This window comes from Crocodylus siamensis, chromosome 8 (genome assembly GCF_052110815.1).
Source record: "Crocodylus siamensis isolate JL-2025a chromosome 8, ASM5211081v1, whole genome shotgun sequence".
Lineage (NCBI taxonomy): Eukaryota > Metazoa > Chordata > Crocodylia > Crocodylidae > Crocodylus > Crocodylus siamensis.
In genome coordinates, this window is record NC_143402.1 from 54,297,569 (window position 1) to 54,299,942 (window position 2,374).

A 2,374-nucleotide genomic window follows, 5' to 3' on the forward strand; every position below is an offset into this window, starting at 1 on the left:
CATGTGCTATTGACAACCACCAATCACAGTAGTGAATAATCAGAGAGTCAAATTTTGCCAGGGGATAGAAGCAAATTTTGCCAGGGGATAGACCTCCGAGAAGCAAAGACTGAAAGGAACAGGATGTCAGCTCCAGGCACCAGCCTTAAGCTATTTCCCCCACAGAATCCCAGAGAAAGATGGATTTGCAGTAGGTGTCTTGGAGGGGGATAAACCTGAGCTACTTCAGCCACAGGCTGGTGAAGATCTTCAGCACACTCACTCTCACACAACGAGATATACACTGGCAGAGATTCAGTTGCATGGAAAATGTGTGTAACAAGGCACTTTGAGTAGGAGGCACAGCAGTGTCAGGCACATGTGGACGCTCCATACACCCGGCTTGTATGAAAGCCCTTCTGTTTTACCTTCACAGGAAATCTATAGTCAAAGCTGTTACTGATGCTTTGATTGGGCTTCACAAAGGAATTGGTTTGCGACCATTGTGTTACTTGTTTCATCCACCCTGCTCCATCTGGAGCACTCACACTCCTTGGGAGAACATCCTTCTCCCAATTGATTTTCTAAAGGCATTTTTTAGCTCCTTGTTCCGCAGACTGAAAATGATGGGGCTGAGAAAAGGGGTAATGACTGTGTAAGTCAAGTCAATCAGCATCCCAGCATCTGACGAGCATGGTGACTTGTGCTTCAGGTAGATGATAGAGGCGCAGCCATAGTGCACAATCACCACGGTGAGGTGAGAGGCGCAGGTGGAGAAAGCCTTGTGCTGCCCTACAGCTGACGGGATGCACAGGATGGTGCCCAGGATGAAGGCATAGCTGAGGAGTATGAAAAGGAAGCAGCCCAACAAGGCAGCCATGCAGAAGGTGCCAACCAAAGTCCCCAGGGTGTTGGTGTCAGTGCAAGTCAACTCGACCAGTGGGGGCATGTGGCAGAAGAAGTGATTAATTTTGTTTGGCCCACAGAAGGGCAAGTGGAATACGATTACCGTCACAACCAGCCCTATGAGACACCCACCAGCCCAGGAGACAGCCACCAACTGGACACAGACGTGGGTGTTCATGAAGATGTTGTAACGCAAGGGGTTACATATCGCCACGTAGCGATCGTAGCCCATTACCGTCAACAGAAAGGAGTGCGTGAATCCAAACAGGAAGGAAAAGTACATCTGGACAGCACATCCAAGGAACGAGATGGTTCTGTTCCCTCCCATCAAGTCGAACAGCATCTTGGGGATGATGGCGAAAGTGTAACACATTTCAGAGGAAGACAAAGCACCCAGAAAAAAATACATGGGGGTATGCAAGCTCCAATCCACTTGGATCACCATCATAATCATGGTGTTTCCAGCCAGTGTCACTAAATACACAAGGAGGAGCACTACAAACAGCCCCACCTGCAGCTCGGGGAAGTTGGAGAAGCCGATCAGAATGAACTGTGTCACAGTGGTTTGATTTTCCCATTGCATTTCTGTGTTACCTGAAAGGAATGTAATAAGAAAAACTCAGCTCGTATAAAGATCCAGTCAGGACAGAGAACGTATATATTAAATGACATTCCCTGTAGCATCGGCCTAACTGGAAATAACAGGCAGGCTGCCTTACACTACATACTACCAGTATCATTTCTCTGTCACAAATAGGAGAGGTACTGCAGGCAAATATCATACACACGGGGGTGGAGGGAGGGCAGGAATCATGTAATGTGCACCAGTAGTATCCACAGAGTGCACTCCTGACTTGGAGAGAGTCTCCAGGATCAAGTCAGAAATAAGCCTCCAACTGAGCTTCAGACCCACTGGGCTCTGGATTCTACCGGGGAGGTGAGGAGTTTTGTGGGTAATATCTTTTATTGGATCAACTGCTTTTTATTGGTAACTGTTGATCTTCTGGATCATGGTGTATGTGCAACAGGTCTATGTAACCATCACACCAAGACCTTCAGTGCATATGCCTAGGGAAGTGTTTGGAAGAATGGAGGCTGCTCTAGATCTACCATCTCCCCTTTAGACCATTGAGACAGAATTCAAAGGCCAGACCAAGTCCAGATGTTTAGTGCCTCAATGGTTGTAGCTCCTGCCAGAGAGCAACAGATAGAGCTGCTGCTGACTGCCTAATGCCCCAGCAAGGGCGCATTTCTGTCAGAATGAAGTCCCTTAGCCTTTCTCCAATCAAGGAGTAGGCACAAGGCAGTGGGGCCTAGGGTTTTGAGGTGCCCTAAATTCACCTTACTCGGAAGGATGCAAAAATGCGGTATTTTACAGGTGGCACTCTGCCACGAGTAGCCTCATCACATTGCCACCAAGCCCCCCAATTCAGTGGCAGTTTACAGTCATATCCAAGACAAGGATCAAATGCATGGTTGGGATAAAGTT

General features: G+C 47.9%; 1 protein-coding gene across 1 annotated transcript; it reads right to left on the reverse strand.

Annotated features, from left to right (window-relative positions):
• Positions 1–523: 523 nt before the first annotated feature.
• Positions 524–1,468, reverse strand: LOC149858602 (olfactory receptor 10H1-like). Its single transcript, XM_090060148.1, has one exon. It carries the CDS (start codon positions 1,466–1,468, stop codon positions 524–526), a length of 945 nt encoding a protein of 314 aa, XP_089916274.1.
• Between the last annotated feature and the right edge of the window lie 906 nt (positions 1,469–2,374).

Bases quoted from the DNA above. Each gene is read 5' to 3' on its own strand.
- LOC149858602 (XM_090060148.1), bottom strand. From the start codon at position 1,468: ATGCAATGGGAAAATCAAACCACTGTGACACAGTTCATTCTGATCGGC.